Source organism: Phacochoerus africanus, chromosome 7 (assembly GCF_016906955.1).
Source record: "Phacochoerus africanus isolate WHEZ1 chromosome 7, ROS_Pafr_v1, whole genome shotgun sequence".
NCBI classification, from domain to species: Eukaryota; Metazoa; Chordata; class Mammalia; order Artiodactyla; family Suidae; genus Phacochoerus; species Phacochoerus africanus.
The window spans coordinates 26,496,894-26,524,018 of NC_062550.1; the positions used below are offsets into that span (position 1 = coordinate 26,496,894).

Below are 27,125 nucleotides of genomic sequence, written 5' to 3' on the forward strand. Positions count from 1 at the left end.
AGGGCCACACCTGCAGCATATGGAGGTTCCCAGGCTAGGGGTCCAATGGGAGCTGTAGCTGCCGGCCTACACCACAGCCACAGCGACTCGGGATCCGAGCCGCGTCTGCCACCCACACCACAGCTCACGGCAATGCCAGATCCTTAACCCACTGAGCGAGGCCAGGGATCGAACCTGCAACCTGATGGTTCCTAGTCGGATTCGTTAACCACTGCGCCACGACGGGAACTCCTCCCATTGCTCTTTAAGAAGGTGACGGTTGGAATTGGATCTTTAAGTGGAGAGAGGACTTAGTGTGAAATGCCTGCTGATAGAGAGTTGCTGAAATTTGTTTGGAACATACCTGCCCCACCTGAGTCTGAAAGTGTGTGCGGAGATAGGCCAAGAGAAAGGGAATGGATAAAAGGCTTCTTGGCAGCAAAGAGGCATCTCTTCCCTCCCCTGTTCGCCAACAGCCAGTGGAGATCAGTGGGGCCATCGAGGAGGAGTTCACTGTGGCCCGACTCTATATCAGCAAAATCAAATCCGAAGTCAAGTCTGTGGTCAAACGGTGCCGGCAGCTAGAGAACCTCCAGGTCGAGTGTCACCGCAAGATGGAAGTGACTGGGCGGGAGCTCTCATCCTGCCAGCTCCTTATCTCCCAGGTGAGTGCCGGAGGTTGAGAGCCTTTGAGTGCCATGGGAGGTGCAGGCAATGCTGTGGTTGTAGCACCCACATTTATGTTAAGAGCCTAAGGTCAACTGAAGTTAAGAACAGAAGAGCTGGGAGAAGCCAGAGAGGGTCCGGCTAGAGACTCAAAGGCTCTGGGGGATGCTGCCCTCTGAGCCAAGACGGTCTAAAGAAAGGGTCTCCAGAGGAATGGCCCCCTATCCTGCATCCTCATGGAGGATGTGGCAGGAAGGGAGGCGAGCTAGAGCTTATGCAAGTCTATGCTGCCTGGAGTTGGATCCTTTGCTTTATCCAACTGTTTCCTCTCACCAACCCTCACCCTACCAGCACGAGGCCAAGATCCGCTCTCTCACGGAATACATGCAGAGTGTGGAGCTCAAGAAGCGGCACCTGGAAGAGTCCTATGACTCCCTGAGTGACGAGCTGGCCAAGCTCCAGGCCCAGGGTGAGCCCCTCTTAAACCTCCAGCCCATCCACCTTGGGTCCTGAGATGGCAGAGGGGACAGGGAGGGACAGTGACAAACATCCAAAGAAACCACCTGAAATCACACTCACCCACGCATTAGACCGAAATCGTGGAGTTCTGCTCACGTGCTATTTATTTAGCAAGCTTTTGCATGTTGCTCCTTTTGTGTGAACCACAAGCGCTCCATTGTTCTCTGTCCCTGCTGTATGAAATTGGACTCTCCTCACCCGGAAGAACATCCCCGTGGGCTCATTTTGGGTAGAGGTGCCCTGCTCTGCCTGGAGCGCTGGTCACACTGTGAAGTTCTGTCTGGAGGAGGTAGGTGTGATGTAAGCTCTTTCCTGCAGAGACTGTGAATGAAGTGGCCCTGAAGGACAAGGAGCCAGACACACAGGACGCAGATGAGGCGAAGGCAAGTGGGGATGGCTTGGGGGCAACGGGGCCTGGTGGGGCTGTGCTGGCCCTCACCAAGCCGGGGTCGGGGAGTTTGACTCTGAGCCTGAGGTGGGGTTGTTCGCAGAAGGCCCTGGAGCTGCAGATGGAGAGCCACCGGGAGGCCCATCACCGGCAGCTGGCCCGGCTCCGGGACGAGATCAATGAGAAGCAGAAGACCATCGATGAGCTCAAAGAGTAAGAGTTCCCCAGGGTGGCTCCAGTCTCTACCCTGTCCTCGTCCTTGAGCCTTGCTGTGCCCCCTCAAATGCTTCCTCTTGCAGGAGAATCTGGTTCTTTAACTTCCATGTGTCATTCCCTGACAATGACACAATGTTGCAGCCTAACTCTAGGACGTCCAGGAGTTAAGGGCTAGTATCTCTCAGCAAGGCTCTTCTGATGAGATAGCTCAGGGCTCTCTATGGTCAGGGAAGCAGTGGCCTGAGTCTGTCTCTGACATACAAAGGTAGATGTGTCAGCCTCACCTGGACCCACATGTACAAGAAGGAAAAGTGTTTAAGGAGCTGGGCTTCCCTTTGGCCCCCTCTGACATCTTTTTGGTCTTCCCGATACCTCCTTGCCCTCCACAGCCTAAATCAGAAGCTTCAGTTAGAGCTGGAGAAGCTTCAGGCTGACTATGAGAAGCTGAAGAATGAAGAACACGAGAAAAGCACCAAACTCCAGGAGCTGACGTGAGTGACGGGTCTGCCCGCAGATCTGTGGTCCCACAGGCTCAGACGTCTACTCAGACATCAGGCAGAGACAGGACACAATCCTTGTGTGAATTTGGTGACCACAGGATGCAAGTGCTGCAAAAGAGCAATTTAATGGGGGGGGGTGGGGAGACTTCCAGGAATGACTTCTGGTCAATGTCAGCTGACATGGAAAGATGTGGGTGATGTTCCACGAAGTATAAAGAGCAGGTTACAGCAGTATGACTGCTCTGACCCCATAACATGTGTATGGGATACACATGCATCGAAGAGAGTCTGGAAAGATGGACACCAGCATGTTCATGGTGGTTTGATCTGTAAGTGGTAGAATCACGGGCTTTTTACAGAACTCATCTTGCTTACCCTTTTTTTCTTTTCTAACTTCCGCGCCACGAACGTGGGTAACTTGTGTAATAAATAATAATAAATATAGATTAAAGAAATGGAAGAGGGAGGCAGCATGGTCCTGAGGGAGGCTTCCGTTTCCCTCTTCCTCCAGATTTCTGTACGAGCGACACGAGCAGTCCAAACAGGACCTCAAGGGTCTGGAGGAGACAGTTGTGAGTGGATCTCTTCTGTGCCAAGTTAACAGGGGGAGGTGGGGGGGTGGGGGTGGGGGGCTTCAGATCTCCCCCTCCCTGATTTCTTTCTAAGCACATTCCACCTGCCTTCCTGTAAAGTCAGTCTGTGGCATAATCAGGACACACCTTTTCCTAAAGGATGGGTGATTCGTTTGACTAGAGAGACTGAAGGTTCCAGTAATTTCCAAGGGGGAATGGTGACTGGTATTTGGCTGCCCCCCATTTATTTATTTTTTATCATTCTTTCCAGGCCCGGGAACTCCAGACCCTCCACAATCTTCGCAAGCTGTTCGTTCAAGACGTCACGACTCGAGTCAAGAAAGTGAGTGCCACCTCGGGGTCTTTCCAGCCCCCCGATTCTCCTCCTGTCCTCAGGTTTCCCCAGCCCCTGTGGCCTCTGGTGGGGCTGGCTTGGCCTGGCCTGGGTGGGACCTGGACTGGCCTTGGGACAGTCACATCTTCCCTCCCCCTGTCCCCCTGTCTCTCATCAGAGTGCAGAAATGGAGCCCGAGGACAGTGGGGGGATTCACTCCCAAAAACAGAAGATTTCCTTTCTTGAGAACAACCTGGAACAGCTTACAAAGGTTCACAAACAGGTAAGGGGGCCAGGGGGCCGGGGTGGAGAGAACTCCTGAGGCCTAGGATGCCTAAATCCTTGGGGGCCTTGGATTTCGGAAAATCTACTTGCATGCTTTCCTGATATTCCCCCTTTTGCCTTTCCAACTAACCCCTTCTTTATACCGGATTGGGTTCCACTTTTATCTTGTTTTGTTCTATGCCTGTTTTCCCTTCTTGAAGCTCCCAACCTGCCTCTGCTCAAAGTGGACTTTCCCAAGCCTACGTTGCTGGAGGGAGAGGTTGAAACTGATGGGGGTTTCAGGGGCGTGGGGCTGTAACCATACACGGGGGATGCTGGTCAGACATGAGCCAGAGGTGAAGAGCAGTGAGACGAGAAGAAGCCAGGGAAGCCGGCCTTTCTCTGGTGGCAGAGTCTCCAGCTGCCTAGGCCTGGGGCAGGCATGCAGGGAAATTACGTGACATCCTCCAGGTGGCCCAGCCTGGTCAGGGCCAATGATAACGCCAGTGTATTAAGTTGCTGCCTCTCTGTCCTCCTCCCTGCTGCTGCGGTTCCTTAGGTGGATGACTGGGTTTCAAAGGTATGGGGTGGGAAGGTAGAAGGGGCAGGCAGTCCAAAGGAGTCAGGACAGGAAATGTTTGGTGCATTCAGAGCAGAAGCACCCTTGCTAGTGCCACATAGCTGAGCCTTGAGGACAGATGTAGCAGACTGTCACCTGGCTCTTTTAACTGATTCATAAAATAAACCCTAATCTATACTTATTCCCTTCCTTTCAAATCCACCTTAAAATTCTTTTTAAACTTATGTGCTCATTAAACTAGAGCTTAAACATCTTTTCTTCCCAGTGCTGTGCCTAGCATGTATAGTAAATACCTAGTACACCTTTTCTTTTTTTAATAATGGAAAAAAAAAAAAATCCCAGAACTGTGGGCCACTAATCCTCTGCCGGGCTTATTTATTAATTTTATTTTATTTATTTTTTTGGCCACATCTGTGGCATGCAGAAGTTCTGGGACCAAGGATCAAACCCATGCCACAGCAGTGACAATGCTGGATCCTTAACTCACTAGGCCACCAGGGAATTTTTGTTTCTTTTATTTGGACCTGCAGAGGGCTTTGCTATCATCTCTTCCTCTTCGCATATTATAAAACAGTGTGATAACACTGTTTCTAGAAAAGTTGAAAGAGAAGAAACATTTATAATCAATTCTGCCATTCTTTTTAATTTCTCTGTGTTCATTTTCCTTCTCTATCCAAATGCATATTATATTGTTTTTTTCCTCTTTTTTTTTTTTTTTTTTTGCTTTTTAGGGCTGCACCCGTGGTATATGGAAGTTCTGGGCTAGGGGTTGAATTGGAGCTACAGCTGTTGGCCTACACCACAGCCACAGCCACATGGGATTCCCCAAACCCACTAAGTGAAGCCAGCGATTGAACCTACATCCTCATGGATACTAGTCGGATTTGTTTCCACTGAGCCATGATGGGAATTCCCTCAATTTTTAATTGTGATAAAGTACATGTAATAAGATTTACCACCTTTAATCATTTTCAGAGAACTGTTCAGTGGTATTAAATCCATTCATAATGTTGTCCAACCTCTACTACCACCCCGCTCCACAAGTCTTTTCATCTTGTAGAACTGAAACTCCTTTCCCATGAAATAAAAACCCCCCATCCCCCACTTCCCCCCAGCCCCTGGTCACCCCACTCTACTTTCTGTCTCCGTAATTTTGACTCCTCTAAGAATCTAACCTAAATGGACTCATCCGGGACCTGTCCTTCTGTGAGAGGTTCATTTCACTTAGCATAATGTCCTCCAGGTTCATCCACATTGTGGCACATTTCAGAAAATCACAGGCTAGGGGAGTTCCCACCGTGGCTCAGCAGTCAACGAACCTGACTAGGATCCATGAGGATGGGGGTTTTTTCCCCCGGCCTCGCTCGGTGGGTTAAGGATGCAGCGTTTCCGTGAGCTGTGGTGTAGGTGGCAGACTTGGTTTGGATCCCGTGTTGCTGTGGCTGTGGTGTAGGCCAGCGGCTACAGCTCTGGTTCCATCCCTAGCTTGGGAACTTTCATACGCTGTGAGTGCATCCCAAGAAAGAAAGAAACAAAGAAAGAAACAAATAAAGAAACAAAGAAAGAAAAGGGCTTCCTTTTCCCCCATGAAGCCCCTGCCTCTGTTCTAAGTGTCAAAGACCAAAAACTGCTCACCTGTAGGAGAGAGGATCCCTCCTAATCTCCTACCTCAGCAGACACGAGACTAGAAAGGCAAACATGAGAGATGGAGAAACTGCTCATTTAATAGAATCTCATTTAATAGCCAAGGCCATAGCCCTATTCCAAATTAAACTAGTTATTGTCACAGCAAAACATTATTTATCATCTGTAAACTGTCCAAAATTAAATGGACACTTCTCCCCGTGTTCCCTGCTGCACTGATTTACCTACTGTCTTCCAAGGCCGGCTCTTTTGCAATCTGCAGGGCCCCCAATGGTTGGGTAAAACCTTGTAAAAAGATTAGGAAGACTTTTCTGGCTGCAAGGTGGTTGCTACGGTGCTCTAACTTAATTTAAATGGGGGGGAGGGAGAGCCCAGAAAATCCTTGAATGTGAAGGTGATGAGCACAAATGTTTGTGAGACCTCAAACATTTTCTTTCCTTCCTATGGGGCAGCCGTGTGTATGTGTGTAGGGGTGGGGGGGGCTCCTGTCTTCTAGCTTCCGCTCCTGCTCTGCACTGCACCTAACCCGTGCTCAACACCATATCCACCCTCCAAACTGCTGCTGTGCTCTTGCTGCCTCGCCCTGTGCATGCCCACAAAGCCATCCCTGGGTGAGGGGTGCACCTCATCCCCATGTTCCCTGGGGCTGTTGTCTGGCACCAGCTGTGAGATATTGGGGGGTCAGTGGTGTCGAGGCCCGGAAGAGACTGGAACAGGGTACTGTCACAAGAGTTCTGGGCTACAGAGGAGTTCCTGTCGCGGCTCAGTGGTTAACGAATCCAACTGGGAACCATGAGGTTGTGGGTTTGATCCCTGGCCTTGCTCAGTGGGTTTACGATCCGGCGTTGCCGTGACCTGTGGTGTAGGTCACAGATTCGGCTCGGATCCTGCGTGGCTGTGGCTCTGGTGTAGGCTGGAAGCAACAGCTCCGATTCGACCCCTAGCCTGGGAACCTCCATATGCTGTGGGAGCGGCCCTAGAAAAGGCAGAAACCAAAACCAAAAAAAAAAAAAAAGAGTTCTGGCCTACAGAGGCATTGGCACGTTTTCAATGCCCTGAGAATGATGTAACTTTTTAATGCCTGACCATCGTTTGCTAAAGGAAGAAGGAAAGAACTGGCCAGAACAGCAATTAGGTAAAGGGAATGAGGCCTTTGGAAGGGACAGCATGGTCTCCACCTTCCCTGACTTGACTTTTTTTACTCTCTCTCCCCACCCGTACCCCGCACTCCTGCCGGCCGGCTCTCTTTCCGGGTTGGTCACCTTTCTCCTGGCCTCTTCCCTGGGGCTCCCCTCCGCACAGCTGGTACGTGACAATGCAGATCTGCGTTGTGAGCTTCCTAAATTGGAAAAACGACTTAGGGCTACGGCTGAGAGAGTTAAGGCCCTGGAGGGTGCACTGAAGGAGGCCAAGGAGGGCGCCATGAAGGACAAGCGCCGGTACCAGCAGGAGGTGGACCGCATCAAGGAGGCCGTTCGGTACAAGAGCTCCGGCAAGCGGGGTCATTCTGCCCAGATTGGTGAGTGGGGTGTGGCCGTCCATAATCGAGGGGAATCACCACCTGGGGAGACTCAGCAAATTCCTAAGTGTCAAGCAGCCCCACCCCGGCCTCACCCACCACCACCCAGAAAAGTATAAAAGTGAATTCTCTTATAAGCACCTCAATTCAACTCGAGCAAAGTGACCTCAAGGACCTGAGCCACGGAAGTGAACAATTAGCCTCATCTCGGTCATTTTCCTTTCTTTGCCACAGCCAAACCTGTCCGGCCTGGCCACTACCCAGCATCTTCTCCCACCAACCCCTACGGCACCCGGAGCCCTGAGTGCATCAGTTACACTAACAGCCTCTTCCAGAACTACCAGAATCTGTACCTGCAGGCCGCACCCAGCTCCACCTCAGATATGTAGTGAGTGACCACGGGCGGGGGCTGGAGTCCCAACCCAAGGCTGTCTGCCCCCTCTAAGGCATAAGACTGGGATAATTATTGGGTGCAACTTAATTCTTTTCCTAAGTAGCTTCATTTCCAATCCTTTCTCAACTTCGCACCTTTGATTAGAAGATGGGCATCAGCCCTCCCAGCCTGCGGCCATGTCTGTTGTCCTCTAGTCTCTGGGGAGGAGGGGGGGAACCACTCCATCCCTGAGGGTGAGTGTGGATTAGTGAGCCTCAGAGCAGTGGAAGGTGGGTGCCAGAGGTGGCATCTCTCTCCCCTGCTCCACCCAGCTTTGCAAACTCCTGTAGCAGCAGTGGGGCCACATCTTCTGGCGGCCCCTTGACTTCCTACCAGAAGGTCAACATGGATAATGGTGAGTGAAAAAGACGGGTAAGCAGCCTGTGGGATCCCCAGGGAAGGTTGAAAAGTATCAGAAAAATAAGTGACCCTGTACCTACAGCTCAAACGCTGGGTAGCCCTTCAGGGTCTTGGACTCTTAGAAGTGGATTCCTCCAGTCACCTGCCTGTCCCCACCCTTCCCCTCCCTTCCCCTTCTCTCCTCGGTGACAGCTCTGGAGGCTTTTTTTCCAACCGAATAAGGAGGCAGCATGGGGTAGTTGAAGACAGTGCCACAGACCCAGATGGCACCTATGATCCCAAGACTCTTAGCTTTTTCGCCAAGGGATCAGGAGGAGAGAGGGTTTGGGGTGACTGGTTATAACACCCAGTCTCTTTTTTTCCTTCTTCCAATCCTGTGTTCTCCATGACGATCATCTCTTCAGGAAACACCACAGATATTAATGACAATAGGTACACCAGTCCCCATTTCTCTTGGGTTCTCTGGGTGGGACCAGAAGAAAGGGTTAAATTTCACTCGTGCCTACGTAGAGGTTCCCTGGAGCCTTTGAGGGAAGGAGGAGCAAGTGAGAACCATCGGTCTCTCTTGCCATCACCCTGCTGTCCAGGAGGTCTGGTCATTCTGCTGCCTCAGTGCAGAGCACTGTCCCCTTCTCCAGTCCCCCCATAGCTCCTCCCCATCCCAGCCATGGAGGCTGGCGGGAAGTGCCATGGGCATCTGATGACCTGGGTTTATCTCTGCCTTTGGGGACTTCGTCACCTTGGGCAAGTTGGCTCCATCTCTCTGGCCTTGATTTCTCCCCCTGCCCCCCATATTCCTGCCCTTCGTTATCTCACAGGGATGCTGAGAGAGCAAAGTGACAGGAATGCTATGGTTGATACAGAGCTGACAATGCTGTGATTGTGCTGGGTCTCTTCCTCCAGGAGTGACCTGCCATGCGGCTATGAGGCTGAGGACCAGGCCAAGCTGTTCCCTCTCCACCAAGAGACGGCAGCCAGCTAATCTCCCACATGGACTGCTGCGTACCTGCACTTTCAGGTAGTTTCAGGCCCCTTCTCTGACCAGCCTCGGGTTGCCTCCTTTCTTGCCCACAGCTTCTGTTTCTCTCGCTTTTTAAAATCATCTCAAATTTTTTACTATATAGTTGTCCCTCAACTCCTGCTGTCCCTTCCCCGGGGGGTTCCATCAGAGCCACCCCATGTCCTTTGCACGCTGGCTTCCCCTCCCCCCTTAGCTTGACCACAGTGGTAGTCACAGTACTGCCTTTGGCCACTAGGGGTCACTGCAACATGTCAAAAGACGTGGGCAAGGGCAGGGTCCATCTAGAGCCCCAAACACAGATCACAGCAGGATGTAGGAGCTATTAGGAGACCTTGGGAGATCGTCTCAACCCTCCCTCTGCCTCCACCCTAAAATGATTTTGGATGGCAAGTACTTTCTGAATTAAGACATCTCCAGTAAAGGTGATGTTTGACTTACTCCTACCCCTGTGTCCTATATTCCTCATGTCTGTATGTCACCAATCAGCATTAGAAAATGCCCCAGGAAGTCTAACTTTTTGTCCCTCTAACTGCAGGGTCAGCACTCCCCTCCCATCTTGCCAGTGGAGGTAGAAAAGAGCTGTGTGCCCACCTCCAAGCCCCCTTCTCTGCCTCTGTCCCAGGTCCTATCCCCCGTCCTCTGTGCTCTCCCTGCAGTGTAGATACCTTCCTTCCTGGTTCTCCTGTGTCACCAGGCTTCTCACCAGGGTTGCTTTAGGGCTCAGAATCCCAGAATCCTGGGCAATGGGATCCTGTTTATTGTCCACTGTGGATCCTTGGCGAATGAGAAACAAGAGAACACAGCCAGTCTCCCCCTGGGCTGCATCCCAAGCCCAGCCCTCTCCAGGGGTTTCCCAGAATAATAGGCCAGGCACACATGGGCAGAAAGGCATGAGAAGCAATCAGTAGGAGTGGGGGAGGAAGAGTTCAGGAAGGCCTGGGGGTGGAGGAGCAGGGGCTGGGAGGGTGGCGTCTGGTTTTGGGTATCAAAGGGACAAGACTGTAAGCCGAAGTTGGTACAGATGCCACACTGTTCCCGTTCAGCAGCTGGGCTGCAAGGTGGTTCCTCACAATGTCTTTCTCTTTCTTCCCCAGTTTCTAAGAGGGACTGAGGCCTCTTCTCTCAGCATGCTGCAAACCTGTGGTCTCTGATACTAACTCCCTCCTCAACCCTTGTTGTTTGACTGTACTATGTTTGATGTCTTCTCTTACTCTGTATCTCTTTGTACTCTGTATCTATATATCAAAAGCTGCTGCTATGTCTCTCCCTTCTCTCTGTCTTACTCTCTAGTATCTAATGATGTATTTAGCAATTTCTAAGCATAGTATACCCTCCTCATTTGGGGCCATAGGGAGGAGGGTCAATGTTTCTTTCTCTCATATATGCGTCTCTCACACTGAGTGGTGTTAGTCAAAGAGATGATAAAAGGAAAATGGGAGCTAGAGGGCTGTGATCCTTCACACACACACACACACACACACACACACACACACACACACACACATGCACACACAAAGCCTTAAGCAGAAGAATGTCTTGGCGTCATAAGAAGATACAGAAATAGAGTCTTCCTCCCTTCTCTCTCACATTTAGCACAGGGGAGGGTAAAATGGAAGGACTGCTAAATATATGGAGAATTTTCTTCAGACGTCCCTCACCCGAATGGAGGGATTCCGGGTGTGCACCTCTGCCCTCCGAAGTCTGCCTTTTGCCTCCCTCCTTCCGTTCCCCCTGGACAACCCAGAACATGGATTGCTTAAGGGACCACTTCCCTTTCTCCTCAAAACTCCTTTTAATATTTTCTACTGCAGTGCTCATGACCAGAACCCAGAGCTGCTTAAAATTATTTTGAAAAATTGAGGAGGCTGACCCATGTCTGGCAAAATGGTTGCTCATCTGTCCACAGTGATAGTTATAGCTAAGTATAAGCAAAATGATTGCTTCTTTGGCTTTGGGGGGTAAACAGGCTGGAAAATTCCTAAGTATTTTTTGCCACAGGGATGAGCTGGATTCCTTTCTCTGTTCCATACTGGGCTGCATGTCCTTCCCACCTCCAGCTTTTGGTTTGGGGGCTTCCAGTTCATTGGCAAAACAGGTATTTTGAAACACCTTCCTTTCAAGCTGGAGCCTGACTTTTCCCCAATCTACACATTTTCCCCCACAAAGAATTCCTTCTATAATATCTCCATCTGGCATTAAGTGCACTTTAAAGGAAGGGGCAGGGCAGATTTTCCAGAGGTGGAGGAGCCCAAGGGCTTGAGTTGGGTGGCTCCCTGCCTCCCATGTAATTTATAGGACTATTGTTTTGGTTTCATATCCTTTCCTACCACATGGTGCTAAGGTGGCTTTCCAGGTAACTGCAGGGATGGAGAGTGGAGGTCACAAGCCAGCCCCAGTGAAGAAGGAAAGTCTGGTGTCCAGAGAGTCAGTTTTATCCAGGATGGAAGAACAGGGCGGCAGGGCAACCTGTCACTTAGTTTCTAAGTCAGGAAAGAAAGCTCAGTGTGAGTGCCAGCTGGTAAATACCTGCTGTATTGGCCCGTGATTCCTCCAAGAGAAAAAGTCCCCTCTCCCTTTACCTGTTGGGCCCCCGTCTTATATAAAAACTTGATATTCTTATTCTTGAATAACTAAAAGTGATGCAGGCCTGGGCAGTTTGCATTTTTGTTATTTGGTGGAAAATGCTTCACTAGTTGAGGAGCCCTTGAACAGCCCTAAGAGGCCCCCAGGGGTCTGTAGAGTGGTTTGAAAACCACTGCTCCAAGGAAAAGGGTTCAACCTGGCTCTCCTGCCCCAAGCCCACAACTCATATAGCAAAGGGGAAGGGTGGGGTAGGTGAGCCATGCTGTCTCCAGACCCAAGTGGAGAGGCAGGAAGACACTGGTGTACCTGCTGACTTGTGTTAATATTAGCCAGCAGGGCACCCAAGAATCCAACGGGCCTTCTGTAATCTTGCCACCAAATGATTCTTTTAAAACACATAAGAAAATGTGAAGGGTGTCGGACAGATGAGGAGAGAGGTGACAGTGGGAACAGCTTTCTCTTTAGCAAGATGTAAGGGAAATAGAATTCACTTACCGAAATAAGAAACAACACACACACAAAGCCTTCCCCAGAAGCTTCACTCTACATCCTCCTCCTCCCCTCCCTCCACCCCTCACCACATTCCTTTCGAAGAGCCAGGGTCACCAGAAGCAGTACCTGGCCTGCCCACTCACATCTGCCAAAATGTTGCATGCCAGCGTGGAAGACAAACCAAACCGCACAAACCCCAGTGTGTATTTACTTGATGTACATAGATACCTTTAAAATAAAATAAATTCAATGATGACTCTACGTTGTTGTAAATCTTTATCCCTTCCCTCCGTAATGGCATTATGACAGTGTGGTATATATCCTTTCTAGGTGTTCTTCCATATATTTACATGCAGGTTTTTCCCCACTTGACAATATATCCTAGACATCTTTTCAGGTCAGTATACACATTTACATCATGAAAAAAATATATACATATAATTTTTCATAAACTTATCCTATAAGGTATTCAACCATTCCACTATTGGTGGACATCGATCTAGATTGTTTGTAATTTTTGACACAAAATGGTATCCTGTTCTCTTCGTTTCCCCCCAAGACTATCCCAAGTCCCTGCATCAGGTCCATCCCCCCTCTATAGTGCATCTCCATCCATTCCTTGCCAAGGGCTCAGTTCTCTTATCCCAAGATCTTTTACTGTAATCACCCTTCTAATCCCCAATTTAGAGCATACCCCTACCTGTCTTCTCTGCTCTTACCTCAAAGCTTCTGAGATGAGTGGAGAAAACCACACAACCCAAACATCAGGGCAATTAAGAACAAAGAGCCACAGAGCTAACTGGATCCTCCGATCTGGCATAATGTTCCTTCTGTGTATACCTGCTGTTTCCTCCCCCACCCCTCAGAGCAACTGGTCTAAACCCTCACTCCTCAAGATCCCTTCTCACACACTTCTCTTAGGCAACAATTCTCTTCTTTACAGGGGAAATGAAGATGATTGAGCATAAGATTCCTCATCCCCCCGCTACACACACACCTACACACTTACCTCTGTCTGCACAGATCCTTTCCTTTCTCCCTTCTGACAAGTGATAAATCTTCCTTTCCTGGACTAAATCAAGTCCCTTCTAGATCCTTCATTTTTGAGATACTTACACATATATATTTACCAATATATAAAACAACTAAAAGTGATGTCGACTTGGGCAGTTTGCATCTTCTTTGTTAACTTCTGTATCAACGATTTCTCCCTACCCCTTGGTAAGGTCTCCCTTAAAAGTGTGTTTTACAGCATGTTTCTCTATAAGCCACTACCCACCTTGTTTTCTCACAACCCAACTTCCTAAAAAAGTCCCAAGCGCCTCCTCCCCACTTCTTCACCTCCCATTCATCCCTCAGCCCACCTTGATCTGGCTCTGGCTCTACTGAAAATGTGTTCCAAAGGTCACTAGTTGCCAAAGACACTGGGCAGTTCTCCATCCTCGTCTTGCCTCACCTCTCCATGACATCTGACACTGCTCTCCATTCCTTCCTCTCTTGAAACTCAACTCCTTTGGCTTTTGTGACCCTGCTCTCCTGGCCCTTTTACTTCTCTGGCCACCCCTTTGCAGTCTTCTCCCTGGTTTATACCAGGGTTCAGCTCTTGGTTTCTCCTTGCTCTCCCTTGGGAGTTGTCATCCACACAGATTCGTGGACAATAATTAAATCTGTATCTCCAGCCTAGACCATTCTGCTGAACACTAGGCCCATATGTCCAGCTTCCCTCAGGCACCTCAAACACATTCCAAATTGAACTAATGTTTTCACTAAAACTGCTCTTTTTCTTCACTGCCATCATTCTTCGCCTTTGCCAAAAGTCAGATTTCTTCTCAACATCTCCCTTTCCTGCAAATCCCAATCCACTAGGAATTTTCCAAATTGACATCAAACTACATACCTTTATATGTCATCCCCTTTTTCCCAACCCAATAGCCACTGTTTGTTTTATTTATTTAGGATTTTTATTTTTTCCATTATAGTTGGATCACAGTGTTGTGTCAATTTTCTAATGTACAGCAAAGTGACCCAGTCACACATACATATATACATTCATTTTCTCACATTTTCCTCCATCATGCTCCATCATAAATGACTAGATATAGTTCCCAGTGCTATATAGCAAGATCTCATTGCTTATCCATTGCAAAGGCAATAGTTTGCATCCCAATAGCCACTGTTTTAGTTCCTCATCTGGTGCCTACACTGTTGCAATACTCTGGTCACCCTCCAGAGCGATGCTTGAGTGGTCCTTCTAAAAGCACAAAAACCACTTAGGGGATTCTCTTCGTAAAGCAATCCTTTCGGGTTAGCCTCAGGCGGTAGGTTATTCCCAGAAACTGGGCAAAACCGGAAGGCGGCGACTTTGCAGCAAAAAAGCCCTCGACTGGGCGGTTAATCAGGCTGGCCCAGACGGCATCCCCATCGCCTGGGTGACCGGCCTGGGCCTCCGCACTGCTAACAGCGATCAGGGTACCAGGTTTCCGCGCGCCTTCCCCGGCGCCAGGTGAGCCCACCTTCTGCGCAGGCGGGCGGGCGCCAGGAGGGCGGAGTCGGCCCGCCCCGCCCGGCTCGCGCGCCTGCGGGCCAGCCTCCGGTCACATGACAGAGGCGCAGGTGAGCGCCGCTTCCGGGGTCGGGCGCTTCCATCGCGACCGGCTCCGGCTTTCACTCGGTAGAGTGCGCCGGAGACTATGGCGTCCTCTTCAGTCCCGCCGGCCACTATACCGGCGGCGACAGCGGCCCCCGGCACGGGCTTTGGCTTCGCCTCCAAAACCAAGAAGAAACATTTCGTGCAGCAGAAGGTGAAGGTGTTCCGGGCGGCCGACCCGCTGGTGGGCGTGTTCCTGTGGGGTGTAGCCCACTCGGTGAGACTCGTCCCTGGCCCCACGGCTGCCCAGTCCGAACCCCTTAGCTCCTGCTCCTCCGGGCGTACCTGTTTCCTGGCTCCCGCCTCCGGAGCCCCTCGCGCTGCACGTTTTCCTCGGGCTGTCCTGGTCCTTGCCCACCTACCCTGAGGTGTTCTCCCAGCGTCCCATTTCGCTCTAGACTTTTTTTTTTTTCTTTTCCTGAACGTAGACTTTTGTCTCTCCCAGCGCCCTTTACTCCTCCGTTGAGGTTCTATCTTCCCCACCTGAAATCCAGCTCCCTGCCTTTTTCCTGCCAGTTACAGCCTCAGCTCCAGGTCAGGGCGACCGGCCTGGACCCGGCTGCGTCCGGAAGGACTTTAGGAGGAGTAGCTCTTCTGGGTTGGTGGTGGTGAGGACGCCGGTGAGGGTGTGAATATAGAAGGGGAGCGGGGAGGGGAGCTGGTCATGAGGGAGCTGGTCGTCACTCTCCTTTGCACCTTGCTTTCTGGGTCGCTGTCCTGGACTTTGGAACTTTGGCTTTGAGGGGAAGCCCCAGGCTTCCTGGACGTTCTAATCCTGCATGTCCCATACCTTCCCTTACAGAAGTACAGGCATTTCAGAGAAGCTACTGCCCTGAACCCAGGGGTGGCATTGACTGGGGACTTAATATATATTTGCTTTTAAGGCTTTGGTCTTAAAGGCAATCCATTGCGGGCTGGAGTAATGGTATTTGGTGTAAGTGGGGGTCATCTTTGACCAAAGAGATGGCTCAGGAGCTCTGGTCCTGGGGATACTATGGTGGTAAAACTTTAGAAGCAGGAAACTGCTGTAGATGGTATGGCCTGGGAATCAGGAGGAGGCCCAAGAGGCCAGTGCATCTTCTTTCCTGACTATACCTCAGGTGAGGCAAGCACAGCTATTGCCCCCCCTTCCCCCAGATCTAGAGTTCAAGAGATGCGGTGACTTTGAATGTGACAGGCGATATTTTAAAAATTCAACTTCATTGAAATGTCATAGTCATGGAGGTGGAAGAGGATGAGGAAGAATACAGTTTTTGTCCCATTCTTAATTTGTGGTTTAGAAAGCCATTTGGGGTCTGCCAGCTCCCTTTTGGATTTGTGGCTCTGTGGACTGCTCCCAGCTCCCCAGGTGGTAATGTCTTATCAGGGAAGATTCAGCCTAAGATTCTTGGTAAGGGCAAGGCTGATGGAAGCAGGGCTGCCTCTCTTCCATACCTTTCAGGTGTCTCATCCATCCATCCCTTTAGGAAGCTTAAGAGGAGGATTTTCTTTCCTTTGGCAAGAATTGGGGAATTATGGATAAGACCTGCCTCATCTTCCCTAGGTATATATACTTTAGCCCCAACACCCCACCCTCCAGCCAGCACACATTTACTTCAACTGTCTGGAATGGCGAAATTCCTTGAACATATGTCTTAGTGATGATTCAGCCTGCTTAACAGCAGGTGGCGAGGAGGGGGCATGAAGAACTGTAGCTGAATTTCATGCTGGGAATCTCTAGTGGCATTTTCTTTTCTTTTCTTTTTTTTTCCTGGAGGAAAATGTTCTGTCCTCCTTTTCTGCTGAAAATGAGAGGAGCTGGATTTCACTGCAGTGTATGGGATTGAGGCTAGACCACACTTCATAACCTCTGTCGAATGATCAACTAGAGATAAAAATAAGTAACAACAACAACAAAAGCAGCCCCCCCAAAAAAAAAACAAAAACAAAAAATGATCAAGTAAGGACAGGCAAGGAATCAATTTATTCAGTTACTAAACACTTCAGGACTGCTCTGTGCCAAACATGGTGCTAGCTAGGCACCTGAGAGATGCAGACCACCAGAAATGGTCCTTGCCTTGGAAGGGCTCACAGCTCAGGTGGGGAACTTATGTAAACTAGTGGTTAGCGTCATGTGATAAGTGGACTGTTAAGGGTGCAAGAAAGATGCTGCGGCAACACTGGGGAGAAAGCACATCTCTGGATTTCTCAGTGCAGGAACTCCCTTTCCACCCTGAATTAGCAGACTGCTGATTCTGGGGGCTGAGGAGAGCATGTGATGTTCGCATCCTTTGGGCTGTGGGTTGTCTTGACTTTAGTGAACAGACACGTAATGAGCTCATATCCTCCACCGGCCTGCATTCCCTCTGAAATTAGCTGCTTTTTTTCTTTTCTTTTTTTTAAACTTACACTTAGGCAGGCGAGGACCCACTGCAGAAAACTGGGTCAGAGTGCTCTGGAAGGACTGCTCCTGTTTGTAAGAGATGCCTCCTTCAGGATATGGACCTCTCATTCTTGCCGCTGTTGACCCCTCAGCGTCCCATCAGCTCTCTTTGTACTTTGAAAACGCCTTTTGTTTTGTTTCCAGTGGAGCATGGAACTGTTTGCCTTGAATGTCTTGAGTCTGCTGAGGGTATTTTTTTCTCTAGAATTTCTCACAGCTTTAAAAATAGTGCTGAGCTTACAGAGTTTGACTAATATAAAAGGATTGTTGTGAGCATGAAGTTTCATGGGGGCAGGAGTGTGAGGGACTGTGTGCGAGGGTTGCTAACTGCAGGCCTCGTTGAACTGCAGAAGAGATCAAACACAAACTCTCACCTCCGTCAAACATACGCATAACCAGCGTTTTTAAAGGAATGAGGTTTGAGTTGTCCTTTTCTGACTCTTGCTCAGATGCAGTGTATAAGTAGCTCTCCAGACCCCTCTCACTGCCTTCTTGTTCTTGTTTTCGCTTCTCAGATCAATGAGCTCAGTCAGGTGCCTCCCCCGGTGATGCTGCTGCCAGATGACTTTAAGGCCAGCTCTAAGATCAAGGTCAACAATCACCTTTTCCACAGGTATGTGGGAATCCCTGCCCTTTTCATGTCAACCTTCCTAGAAGAAAGAAGAAATAATTGTAACAGTTAAGATTGAAAGAGTTGAAGTTTTTAGATAAAGAAGGCAACTTGCAAGCTGTATTGTCTAACCTTCTTCCCAATGCAGAAATTCAGTATTTTGCAAAGAAACCACTAAAATAATTTCCAGAGTTCCTTTTGCCCTACCTATACTTCCTAGTTTATCTCTCCTCTAGCCTGGCAATTCTATAGAGTAAATACTTTGAGATGCCATTGCCATTAACTTCTGAGAAGGACTCCCTGAAAGAAATACCTAAGTCCTCTAAGCCCTCCTTATCAGAAGATGCCGTTCAATACAGTGGAAGCTTGGAGTTCCCCTTGTGGCTCAGTGGGTTAAGAATCTGACTAGTATCCATGAGGATGTAGGTTTGATCCCTGGCCTTGCTCAGTGGGTTAAGGATCTCGCATTGCCACAGGGTGCAGTGTAGGTCATAGATGTGGCTCAGATCCTTTGTTGCTGTGGCTGTGGTGTAGGCCGGCAGCCGCAGCCCCAATTTGACCCCTAGCCTGGGAACTTCCATATGCTGGCCCTAAAAAAACAAACAAAAAACCACAGTGGAAGCTGTTGCTGGTATGGATTTGTGGCTCTGTGGGCTGCTCCCCACAGGATGTCTCTGACTTGCTTGGGTTTTGGGAAATGCTGCTGTTTGGATAGGCAGTAGATCCTGGTTCCACTTAAGTCATGCGGCTTAAGCAGGTCACTCAGCCACCCTGAGCCAGTCTTCTCTTCTATAAAATGGGAGTAATATATCTTTAAAGGACCTTACAAGGGTTTTATGAAACTCAAATAAGGTAATATGTGTGAAGGTGCTTTATAAACTGTCAAGCTGTTTATATATGTAAGGTAATATTGTTACTTTGTTTTCTTATCTTGAAAACCCTTATTGCAGGGAAAATCTGCCCAGTCATTTCAAGTTCAAGGAGTATTGTCCACAGGTCTTCAGAAACCTCCGTGATCGATTTGGTATTGATGACCAGGATTACTTGGTGAGAGTCCACTACTGGGCGAGGGTAGTCCTTTCTCCCTCATAACTGCAGAATCCTTGAAACAGCCATGTGTGGAGAAACGAGGGCTTGGCAAGTGATTCTTTACCTTTTTTGTGGTCACAGGCATCTTCAAAAATGTGATGAAAGCTATAAACCCTGTCCTTGGGGGAAAAATGTAGGTACATTAAAAAAAAAAAATTTTTGTTTTCGGAGTTCCCACTGTGGTGAAGCGGGTTGAGGATCCAGCGTTGTCTCTGTGGTGACATGGGTTTGATTCCCGGCCCAGCACAGTGGGCTAAGGATCTGGTGTGGCCACAGCTGTGGCAGAGGTTTTGACCCCTGGCCCAGGAACTTCCGTATGCTGCAGGTGGGAACCCCCCCCCCAAAAAAAAATTTTTTTTTTTTTTTTGCTTCAAATTTAATTCAGTCCATATACGGACACCTCCTCGTTCTCTTATGCCAGGGTTTTATCCACTTTCAGATATGCTCAGTTGACCACTATCCTAGACTTGCATGTCCATACAAAGGGAGAAGAAAAGAGCCTCTAGCCTGTTCTGTACCCCCAGGTGTCCCTTACCCGAAGTCCCCCGAATGAAAGTGAAGGCAGTGATGGTCGCTTCCTTATCTCCTATGATCGGACTTTGGTCATCAAAGAAGTATCCAGTGAAGACATTGCTGACATGCATAGCAACCTCTCCAACTACCACCAGGTCAGGCCTCTCTCTAACTTCTTTCCCGCCTCTCCCTGCGCATAGCTCAGCTGTCAAAGCACATGGGGAGACTTCCTATCCCCCTTCCTCACTACCACCCATTTTGTTCCCCAAGAAGCACTTGACATCATGTTTTTGAAAACAAGCCATTTCAAAAAGATCCTCTGGAGTTCCCTGGGGGAGAAGTGGGTTAAGGATCCAGCAATGTCACTGCAGTGTCTCAGGTTGCTGCTGTGGCACAGATTCGAGCCCTGGTCTGGTGACTTCTACATGCCCCAGCTGTGGCCAAAAAGAAAAAAAAAAAGAGGGAACCTGCATGTACCTTTTTGTGCTTGACTAAATAGAAGAACTGATATGGGTTACTTCTCTTTTGGTGCTTACCAAAACTGCTGTGGATTGATAGATACACAAAAGCCATGTGTATAGCAAAGTATAAACTATAGACCAAGTCAGAATTAGACGAAGTGTTAACATCATATGCACTCTCAGGAATAAGTGCAGTTTGGGGAGAAAACCAGGATAAGTGCATAATTGGGATAAATTGGAGAGGAAAAGCCAAGATCATTTCCAGTCTTAAGTGGAATTAGGGAACTGTTCTATCTGATCAGATGAATTTGAAATATGAAGTTTCTAGAATATTTTGGGAATAAGAACATGCATGAATATCTTCCTGCTGAAGAAAAATCTCACCAAAATCAATGAGCAAGAGATAAGTGAAAGACTCTAAAAGAGTTTTTGGTTATTTAGCAAATATTGAATGTCTGTTATTAGTAGGTCCTATGTTAGACAGTAGAGAAAGAGGTGAATGAAATGCCCATGGCCTTTGAGGATCCCTTGGTCTAACGGCAGAGACCAGTAAGCTAGCACTAGCACACAGCAAGACACGTGCAAGGAGTAGAGCTTTCTGTGGATTCTCTGGGGTGGCAGAGGAGGAGCATCCCAAATCATCTGGGGCAAGAGGTGCACCTGGGAGGCTCAAAGAGAGTTGTTGTTGGTGGTGGTGGTGTTAGTTTTTGGCCACACGGGAGGTATGTAGAAGTTCCAGGGCCAGGGATCGAACCCATGCCACAGCAGCAACCCAAGCCACAGCAGTGACAATGCTGGACCCTTAATCTGCTGAGTCACCAGGGAACTCCTCAAAGAGAGTTTTTTTAGAGGGAGTATCCTAGGAGTTGATTCTTGCATGACTAGTAAGGACCAGCCATTAGACAGGGTGGAAGAGAGCATTTTAGACAAAGGAAAACAGCACCTGTAAATGCACAGAGCCATGAGAGAGCTGGTGTTGCAGAGCTGCAAGATATTCAACATGGCTGGGGTAAGGTATTGTCAGAAAATAGGTAGGCAGAAGCCAGACTGTGAAGGGTTTTATAAGCCATACAAAGAGTTTGGGCTTTATCCTAAAGATGGTTTGCAGGGGAGTGATACATATATATGTAGGTGTGTGTATACATATGTAATTTACAAATAACATTTTAGACAGCATTTTAGAGAATAGACTGCAGGGGGCACCTACGGGAGTGGAGATATCAGTTAGAAGATAAATATAATAGTCCAGGTGAGAAATGACAAGAGCCTGGAGGAGTGACAGCAGTGGAGATGGAAAGAAAGACATTTGCGAGAATTGTGGGAATTCAGGAAAAGGCACTCCAAATTCCTGGCTAGGGATAATTAGGTGCCCATTCACTAACAGCTGGGAAGCAGAAAAAGAGATTTTTGAAGGAAGACAGTTCAAATTTGGGCCGGTTGAGTTTGAGGTTTCTGCAGATCATCCAGTCAGTGGTTGGGGTATGGAGATCAGGAAAGGGGATTAGATTAGAAATATGGATTTCAGAGTTTTAGGTGAATAGGTGGTAATTATCACCATGAATACCGATAAGATTATTAGAGGGATGTGTCAACTGAAATGAAAAGGTTGAGGACAGAACCTTAAGGAGCAAGTAGAGAAAAGAGCCCATAAAGGAGACTGAGTCGATGGACAGGTTTAAAGGTTTATGTCCTATCTCATTGCATACAGGATCTGAGAGAGGAGGCAAATTAGGAGAGTGGTATGTTGGGAGATGGGAGCTCAGGGTGAAAGAGAGTTTTAAGGAGCAACCAGTTAGTAGTATCAAGTGCCAACAAGTTGAACTATGACAGTGATTAGATACACTTGAGATTTGGCAACTGAGGGATTTGAGGCAGTGAGGAGAGAGAAATTTCAGAGGAGGAATGAGGGTAAAAATCTGATTTCACTGGTCTGAGGTGTGAATGAGAGAAAGTGGATTGATTGCTGACTGATTTTCTGAGAAGGTTGGTTATGAAGAGAAGTAGGCAGCAATACTGAGAGAGATGGTAGTACTGATTTTTTTTTTTTTTTTTTTTAAGAATCCAAATTATAGGGAGTTCCCATTGTGGTTCAGTAGTGATGAACTCGACTAGTAACCATGAGGATGCCAGTTCGATCCCTGGCCTCGCTCAGTGGGTTAAGGATCCACGTTTGCCATGAGCTGCGGTATAGGTCGCAGATGCGGCTTGGACTCCAAGTTGCTGTGACTGTGGTGTAGGCTGGCAGCTGCAGCTCCAATTCAACCCCTAGCCTTGGAACTTCCATATGCCACACATTTGGCCCTAAAAAAAAAAAAAGAAAGAAAGAAAGAAAGAAAAAGGATCTAAATTCCAAATTATGTCATCATGCAAACCAGTTTTACTATGGGTATCTAGTCCATCAAGAAACATTGGTCTAGATAAAATCATTCTGTTGATAAACAGATGTAATTTCTAATTCCTGGTTCTGTGACCACATACCTATAAAGAGGATCTAAAACAAGGATACTAACACCCACCTTTCTCATCTCAAAGAATAAGATGAAATGAGACACTGAAATTTAAATTTTAAAATTCAGAGAATTTCAGAGTTCCTGGTGGCCCAGCAGTTAAGGATTCCATGTTGTCCCTGCTGTAGCTTGGGTTCAGCCCCTGGCCTGAGAACTTCCGCATGCCTCAGGCACTGCCAAAAAAAAAAAAAAAAAAAAAAGAAGAAGAAGCCAAAAAAAATTAACAGCTGTTATACAAAAGGAATAAATCAGAAGAGATGTGGATTCAGAAACTGTGTGGATAACCTGGGGCATCCTGAGAAAACCCCCACTGCCTTAGACCATCTGTAGCCACTCTACTTTTTCCCCCCCTCTCTCTGGAATGGTAGCATTTGAATTCCCACCCCTGGGGTGTTTGTGTATCTGCCAGTCAGCCTCTCCTCCTCCCTTCCTCTCTCTCACCCCAGTACATTGTCAAGTGCCATGGCAACACGCTGCTGCCCCAGTTCCTGGGGATGTACCGCGTGAGTGTGGACAGCGAAGACAGCTACATGCTTGTGATGCGTAACATGTTCAGCCACCGGCTTCCCGTGCACCGGAAGTATGACCTCAAGGTAAAGAGAACATGGTGAGGGCTGAAGTGGAGGCTCCTGATGGCCTGAGAGTGGGGATGGGCCGGGGGTGGGGAGCACTGGCTGATTTCTTTTAAAAGCAAGAAGACTGTGGGTTTGAGGCCTTGTCTTAGGAGCTGGATCCTGACTGTTCTATTGGCCTCTTCTGCTGACTTGGTCTTTTGGGTCTCTCCACAGGGCTCCTTAGTGTCCCGGGAAGCCAGCGATAAGGAGAAGGTGATATAATTTTAGGTGATAGTGTGAGGGATGGGGGAGGGCAGGTGAAAGGGATCTTCTTGGGATAAAGAGGTAGGGATCACCAGCTATTTATTCTTGCCTTAAACCACCAAAAAGAAGAGAGATGTAGACTTTTACTGATCCAGGGATTGTTGGGGAGAGGCAGTGGGAAGAGCTGCTTTGTCAATGACATGGGTTATTCCATGTGGAAGGGTTGGGGATGGGTGAAAATGCCAGATTTCTTTTTTCTTTCTTTTGGTCTTTTTAGGGCCACAGCTGCAGCATATGGAGGTTCCCAGGCTAGGGGTCAAATCAGAGCTACAGCTGCCGGCCTGCGTCACAGCCACAGCAATGCCAGATATGAGCCACGTCTGCGACCTACACCATAGCTCATGGCAACACCAGATTCTTAACCCACTGGGCGAGGCCAGGGATCAAACCTGTGTCCTCATGGATACTAGTCGGCTTCATTAATTGCTGAGCCACGACGGGAACTCTGAAAATGCCAGATTTCAAGAGTGAAATACTTTCCAGCCACCTCCCATTCTGAGTGCTCATATTCAGGCAGGTATTTTTGCTTAAGAAAAAGAAAGAAAAGTCAGCATGGCGGGTCTGGACTGAAAACCATAGGCATCAAGCAATGGGATGTGATTTGAGATACCGCTGCAGTGACTCAGTCTGAGGAAGCCACTGCAGGTTAGAAGACTAGGCAGCATCCCAGTCTGGGCCAGTTCAGATGGGCTGTAAGATCCCTCTTCCCTGGGGGCCCCTGAGTTAGAGACAGAACCCTACCTAGAGCAGGGTTCCCTGAGACTCTTGGGGAAGGGCCCTCTTCCCAAGGTGTCCCTTTACCTGTTCTCAGGTTAAAGAATTGCCCACCCTTAAGGATATGGACTTTCTCAACAAGAACCAGAAGGTTTACATTGGTGAAGAGGAGAAGAAGATCTTTCTAGAGAAGCTAAAGAGAGATGTGGAGGTGATGGTTGGGGTGCTCTGGGAAATGGTGTCTTTGTTTCCCTTTTTGCTCCCTGCAGGGCAGTTGTCTCTCCTGTCTGCAGGACGAGCGAATTTCTCCCCTTCCCCTTGGGTTCTCTGTGTGTAGGGGAGTTGGGTGTGCATCATGAGAGCCCTACGGAGGGGGCAGCTGGCATGAGCTCAAAGGGTGGTCTTAGAACCTGGGACTTTTAGGTAATAAATGGCAGTGGTATACACCCCACCCTCAGTTTTTATACTTCCTTTCCCCTGGAGGGCCCTGGAAATTCAGGAGGGGAGATATAAGGGTGGTACCTGGGAGGAGAGGGAGATCTGGGGCATCTGATTTGTCAGTGGGGTCTCAGTTCCTAGTGCAGCTGAAGATCATGGACTACAGCCTTCTGCTGGGCATCCACGACATCGTCCGGGGCTCCGAACCGGAGGAGGAGGGGCCTGTGCGGGAGGAGGAGTCCGAGGGGGATGGGGACTGTGCCCTGACCGGCCCTCCTGCTCTGGTGGGCTCCTATGGCACTTCCCCTGAGGGTATCGGCGGCTACATCCATTCACACCGGCCTCTGGGCCCTGGAGAGTTTGAATCCTTCATTGATGTCTATGCCATCCGGAGTGCTGAGGGTGAGAGAGATGCTGGAAATTTTAAGGCTGGGGGAGGGTAGTCCCTGGGGCCAGAGATCAGGCTGGTGGGTGAAGAGGCTGGTTAGCTTGGTTGGCTTTTCAAAACAGACCTGACTGGTTGTGGGGGTGGGGGGGGGGTGGGCAGGGGGCAGGGAACTGGGACTATACTTGCTCTTCATTGCCGGTCTCTTCCCCCAGGAGCCCCCCAGAAGGAGGTGTACTTCATGGGCCTCATCGACATCCTGACGCAGTATGATGCCAAGAAGAAGGCAGCTCACGCAGCCAAAACCGTTAAGCATGGGGTGAGGATTCCCTACAGCCTTTTCTTTCCTTTCTTGACTATTCAAGAGTCTCTTGTGCCAGAGCGGTGGGGTGGCAGAAGGATGAAGGGTTGGGGGTGGAAATGGTCTGGAGTGGTGTGGAGGGCGGGGAATGGGGAAGGGGGCACTGAGACCACATTCCCTACCTCCTCTCACAGGCAGGGGCAGAGATCTCTACTGTCCATCCTGAGCAGTATGCTAAGCGATTCCTGGATTTTATTACCAACATCTTTGCCTAAGAGACTGCCTGACTCCATGGTGACTGCTGCTCTGTGTTCCAGGTGGTGGGGTTCTGAGAGGCTTGGGGCAATTGTGCATACTCTGGCCCCCACTTCTTCTCTTCCTCCTTGGCTAACTTCAGGCTACAGGCTCCTTCCACCCAAATAATTCCATCTTGTTGAGTAGGCTCTTCCTGGCCCTCAGAGTTACATTGTCCTCTCTCTTCTCTCCCTCTCCCTCTCCCTCCAACACGCCTGCTTGCTTCATTAGCATGTTACTTTCGACTCTCTCCCAAGTGCCTTGATCTTTGTAAAATGTCCTGTTGTTTCCACAACATAGGAGGAGCTGGGGGAAGGGGGTTGTTTGCCATCTTCAGGACCCGACTGGACAGATGGACCTGGCTCAAGCGACTCCCCTGGATGCACTTTGCTCTGTGGGATGAACTCAGAGTGTCTGAATTTTGCTGATAACTTTATAGAACTCATTGTAGCATGTTTGTTCCCCAGTAGACCCTGGGATGGAAGCATCTCAAGATACTACAGATATGGGTGCAGGCATGCACACATGTGATGGGATATGGCCAGTCTTACACAGGTGGGGTGGAAAATGGTCAGCAGGCTGGTACCTCATGGAGGTGGGACCGATGAGGACTCTTGTGATTATGCAGGGAGTTGGAGAAGGACTCCGTCAAGGGTTGACCGCTCTCCAGTCTCTTCCCTCACCTCACCCGCCCCCCCCCCCAAAGATGGCCACAGTGTTGAATCCTGGGTAAAAGTGTTTAACTGTTGCTGCTCTTCTTCAGGACCTCACGCCCCTCCTGGGGCTGGAACCCTTCATTGAGGGTATGGCCAATTCTAGAGGCTGGGAGGATGGGCCAGGGGTGTAAGGTACATTCCCCATTGCTAAATTTCCTTTTTTCATGCCTAGCCATTCCTGAGGTTTTAGTCCCAGCAGAAGGTAGTATCTTTACCTGGGTCAACCCTGGTCATTTCAAGAGAATGGATGTCTCACGTGTGGAAACCTCCTCTATTCCCTGGAAGTGTGCCCCTAGGATACTTCCCTCACCCTTTCTCAAGTCCTTTTCCCAGTTGGATTTGTTATTCTGTTTTTTCCTGTCCTGTCTTATACTGCTACTGTGTCTCCCAGGGGACAGATGGCCTTCTTTGTCATCTTCACTCCACCCCCAGAGAGGAGTCAGAGCCATAACTCAATCACCCAGCCCCCTCCAAAGATAGCTGAGTTGATGTGTGATATTCTCAGAATGTAGCAGACCCTGATGAGTTGAGAGATTGTCCTCCCTTCCCCCCAGTTCCTTTGGGGCTAAGGCGGCCATTCTTTTTGCATCCTTCATTCGCCCTGAGGCGTCTGCATTTCTCTGAAACATAAAGATGGGCACCAGCAAGTGGCCTTGGGGATGCAAAGACTCTTTGTTCTATCTGGCTGGACTGATCTGTCTCACAAGAAGTCATGAGGTCATAAAGGAGAATTCCTCCTGCCCCTCCATCTTCTCCAAAGGAAGTACAAGAGGAGTCCCCAGTTAAGGATTGGAGCCCCTATAATATCTTCCTGTCAGGAGCCTGATGGATCTTTTTCATTTCAACCATCTACCGTTCCCCTGTTGAATGCAATAAAACTCCATGTCACCAGCAACTGTTGTTCTTTAGAAATGGCTTTCCTGACCATGTGGCTGATGTGTCATAAGCATTATGGTCTTTTTCATTTGTTGCTTCTGTTTTTCATCTCTTTTTGTTTTATTAATTAATAAAAAAAAGATCTTATGTATTTACTCCCATTGCTGTCACTATATAGAAAATAAATTATTGAATCCAAATTCC

General features: G+C 48.8%; 2 protein-coding genes across 3 annotated transcripts in view; both read left to right on the plus strand.

Annotated features, from left to right (window-relative positions):
* Nucleotides 1-10,253, plus strand: part of KIF5A (kinesin family member 5A) — a 33,302-nt gene extending 23,049 nt beyond the window's left edge. Inside the window, exons 16-29 of one of the 2 annotated variants that reach the window (XM_047787040.1) lie at nucleotides 456-644; nucleotides 997-1,114; nucleotides 1,483-1,547; nucleotides 1,656-1,765; nucleotides 2,158-2,259; nucleotides 2,780-2,840; nucleotides 3,112-3,183; nucleotides 3,353-3,457; nucleotides 6,965-7,181; nucleotides 7,416-7,569; nucleotides 7,887-7,969; nucleotides 8,379-8,406; nucleotides 8,878-8,992; nucleotides 10,090-10,253. In XM_047787040.1, the coding sequence (XP_047642996.1) occupies nucleotides 456-644; nucleotides 997-1,114; nucleotides 1,483-1,547; nucleotides 1,656-1,765; nucleotides 2,158-2,259; nucleotides 2,780-2,840; nucleotides 3,112-3,183; nucleotides 3,353-3,457; nucleotides 6,965-7,181; nucleotides 7,416-7,569; nucleotides 7,887-7,969; nucleotides 8,379-8,406; nucleotides 8,878-8,956 (1,383 nt within the window). In that variant the 3' untranslated portion in view covers nucleotides 8,957-8,992; nucleotides 10,090-10,253. Of the gene's footprint in view, nucleotides 1-455; nucleotides 645-996; nucleotides 1,115-1,482; nucleotides 1,548-1,655; nucleotides 1,766-2,157; nucleotides 2,260-2,779; nucleotides 2,841-3,111; nucleotides 3,184-3,352; nucleotides 3,458-6,964; nucleotides 7,182-7,415; nucleotides 7,570-7,886; nucleotides 7,970-8,378; nucleotides 8,407-8,877 lie in introns of both variants that reach the window. The other variant, XM_047787041.1, reaches the window with a different exon arrangement.
* A 4,410-nt stretch (nucleotides 10,254-14,663) lies between these two features.
* Nucleotides 14,664-27,121, plus strand: PIP4K2C (phosphatidylinositol-5-phosphate 4-kinase type 2 gamma). Its single transcript, XM_047787042.1, has 11 exons — nucleotides 14,664-14,934; nucleotides 17,655-17,752; nucleotides 18,700-18,796; nucleotides 19,363-19,506; nucleotides 22,766-22,912; nucleotides 23,108-23,146; nucleotides 24,009-24,122; nucleotides 24,484-24,751; nucleotides 24,950-25,053; nucleotides 25,230-25,329; nucleotides 25,630-27,121. Exons 1-10 carry the CDS (start codon nucleotides 14,761-14,763, stop codon nucleotides 25,308-25,310), a joined length of 1,266 nt encoding a protein of 421 aa, XP_047642998.1. The 5' UTR covers nucleotides 14,664-14,760; the 3' UTR covers nucleotides 25,311-25,329; nucleotides 25,630-27,121.
* The last annotated feature ends 4 nt before the right edge of the window (nucleotides 27,122-27,125 follow it).

Coding starts and splice junctions, on each gene's coding strand:
- PIP4K2C (XM_047787042.1), top strand. CDS start 14,761: ATGGCGTCCTCTTCAGTCCCGCCGGCCACTATACCGGCGGCGACAGCG. Junction 18,797..19,362: donor TTGATGACCAGGATTACTTG/GTGAGAGTCCAC, acceptor CTGTACCCCCAG/GTGTCCCTTACCCGAAGTCC. Junction 22,913..23,107: donor ACCGGAAGTATGACCTCAAG/GTAAAGAGAACA, acceptor GTCTCTCCACAG/GGCTCCTTAGTGTCCCGGGA.